Source organism: Bison bison, unplaced genomic scaffold (genome assembly GCF_000754665.1).
Source record: "Bison bison bison isolate TAMUID 2011002044 unplaced genomic scaffold, Bison_UMD1.0 scf7180017864304, whole genome shotgun sequence".
NCBI classification, from domain to species: domain Eukaryota; kingdom Metazoa; phylum Chordata; class Mammalia; order Artiodactyla; family Bovidae; genus Bison; species Bison bison.
Genome location: NW_011494876.1, coordinates 16608918 through 16611492, shown reverse-complemented (window position 1 = coordinate 16611492; position 2575 = coordinate 16608918). Strand labels below are relative to the sequence as shown.

Genomic DNA, 2575 nt, shown 5'->3' with positions numbered 1-2575 from the left:
CAGGGCGGCCATTATGACGTTCTGGTCTGGGGCTGAGGAAGGACATGGGTGTGCACGAGGGCACCAGTGCTGAGCCTGGTGGGTCCTCCTCCACCTTTGCAGCGCGAGGCAGCCACCCCAGGCCCTGCCCTCACCTGGCAGGTGCAGGTTGAGAGCCAGAAGTAGATTCACGCAGAGATCCGGCAGCTGCTCCGTGGTGTCCAAGGGCAGCCCGTCCTCAACGATGCTCAGCAGGAACTGGGCGAAGGGTGTGCCCAGGTGCTCTAGGAGAGGGCCACACTGAGGTCTGCCCAGCCCCACTGCCCACCCCGCCCAGCCTCCCTGGGTTCCCGTGAGCCCTGGGGACGCTCCATTCGACCCCGGTCGGGGAGTCCCCAGCCCTCAGGCTGTGGGCTCCCTGCAGTCAGCTGGGCCGCGACCTGCCTTCTTACCATAGTGTGCGTAGGGCACTGCCTCGCCCATGGAGAAGACCATGGCCAGGATGAGGGCTGAGTAACAGAGCTTCTGGTGGTCTGCAGGGGTGCAGAGCAGGTGGTCAGAGCCCCCGAAGGTGGTGGGAACCCCCATGGGGCAGGGAGCTGGCCCTCACTCGCTCACCCTGCGTGTCTGTCTGCATGTCCCGCGCTAGCTCCACGGGCAGCACGGACGACACGAGCGTGGAGATGATGGCCGCGTCCAGGCTGCACATGGCGCCAAAGCACTTAAGGAGCAGCAGCCGCAGTGACACCCGGTGCTCCTGGCAGGGGACCCCGTGTGCGCTCAGTGCCCGGATGCCCCACCTCTGCCTGGGTCCCTCTGTGTCCCCCCCCACAACCTCGCTCTCACACACACACCATTTGGTAGTAGGCCACCAAGGCCAGGACAGACTCGAACTCATTCCGCTTGCACATTTTCTTGCAAACTTCAGGGTCTGCGTCCGTCTGCAGTGGGGAGGAGATGTGAAGGAGTCGCTCAGTGTGCGTGGCCGCCCGTGAGTGTGCCGAGGACCAGTAGGGGAGACTCCCGAGCACGGGGGAGGGGTGGGGACACCTGGGGGCCCCCAGCCCGCACCAGAATGTGCAGCAGCTCCTCCAGGTAGCAGCGGATGACGCCCTCATCCTCATACAGGGCCCAGCTGCGCTGCTGGGCATCGTCCTTCCGCCGGGCCAGGTCTGCAAAGATCACCTCCAGCCGCTGCTGGTCATGGCAGACCTGCCCTGAGGGCAGGGCGGTGCTCAGGTCCTGTGGGCAGACAGCGAGGGGGGGCTCAGCACACCTGCCCCGCACCATGTCCAGGGGGCCCTCGAGGCCTGGGTCTCAACCCAGACCCTGAGGTCCAGGTGTGAGCTCCTGGCCTGTGCCAGACCAGGGGCCGTGGGCCTCACCTACAATGGCTGCCTGGAGCCAGCGTCCTCCCAGGACTGGTGAGCGGACCAGCCCCTGGTTCTCTTCCCTCCTCACTGCTGTTCCCCATCAACTTCCCATAGCCCATCCCTCAACATCGAGGCCCCCAGGGGCACTAGCCCTGTTCTGCACACCCTCTCCAAGGAATTCTACTCCTCCAAGTCTTCCCCCCCATCCCCCGCCACCTCCCCCAATAAACCAGAAGCTTATGGGATTTTATTTTCCTGACCAATGATTGAACCCTTGGCAGTGAGAGCATGGAGTCGTAACCACTGGACTGACTGAAAGGAATTCCTGCGCCCCCAAGTCTTAATAACCTCCTGAGACAGGATTCTGCACGAGACATGTCTGCGGGGAATTTTCCAACAACCTGCCTCCTGTCCCTGCATAAACATCCTCTGTGAGGAAGGCCACGGACTTCTCACAGCCTGCATGTGACTTGAGATTGTACTCTCTGATTCTATACCAAGTGGGACAGGCCTGTCAACCTGCCTTCCGTGTTCTTGAGCCTGCTGGCCACTGCTCCTGCCCAGGCAAGCCCATGGCCTCACTGCTCCCCACACCCCAAACCAGAGCTGCAGCTCCCAAGGAAGGAGGTACTTCCGGCCCATCTGGCCCCCAGTCCTGCTCCCTGATCAGTGCCCCCACCCTTGGCAAGGGATGCCACCCATCCCACGATGCCCACACCCCACCCCCCACCATCTGAGTCAGCATTCAGGCCTCCATCATAGCTCTCGAAGCACCCAGTGCTCTCCACTGCCAAGGCCAGCATGGCACTGCCCTCTTTCACGCCCTCTGTCCATTCCTTCCCTGCAGCCCGAGAGAACCCCTGGCCACCCACAGCTGTCTCCTCTGTCCCCTGCCCTAGGTCTCACTTCCAACCACACCTCTTGCTCCCTCCCTCCCTCCCTTGCGGTGTTCCAGCCATGCTGGCCTCGTTCCAATCCCTCCTGTGAGCTGAGCATGAGGTGCTGCCTTATGGCCCTCATCCAGGCTGAGCCTCTGCCTGCAGTATTCTTCCTCCCTTTCTCCTTCACAGATTGTCCCCAAAAGTCCCCAACACCCAGCACAAGGAAGCCGAGAGCTCAAGCTCAACAAATACCTGTCAGGTAAAGGCTGGATACATGTGCGGGTGGGGAAGGGGCAGGGGTGGCGGGGCAGCCCCTGGCCCTGGCCCACCCTCACCTTGCCC

General features: G+C 62.7%; 1 protein-coding gene across 1 annotated transcript in view; it reads right to left on the bottom strand.

Moving 5' to 3' along the window:
• The window catches only part of NCKIPSD (NCK interacting protein with SH3 domain), a gene marked incomplete at its 5' end in the record, with an annotated part of 12621 nt that overhangs the window by 5690 nt on the left and 4356 nt on the right, over window positions 1–2575 (bottom strand). The window contains 7 exons of the mRNA XM_010851965.1: window positions 1–32; window positions 135–263; window positions 432–512; window positions 598–736; window positions 834–920; window positions 1051–1289; window positions 1758–1843. Coding sequence (XP_010850267.1) covers window positions 1–32; window positions 135–263; window positions 432–512; window positions 598–736; window positions 834–920; window positions 1051–1289; window positions 1758–1843 — 793 coding nt within the window. The remainder of the gene's footprint in view (window positions 33–134; window positions 264–431; window positions 513–597; window positions 737–833; window positions 921–1050; window positions 1290–1757; window positions 1844–2575) is intronic.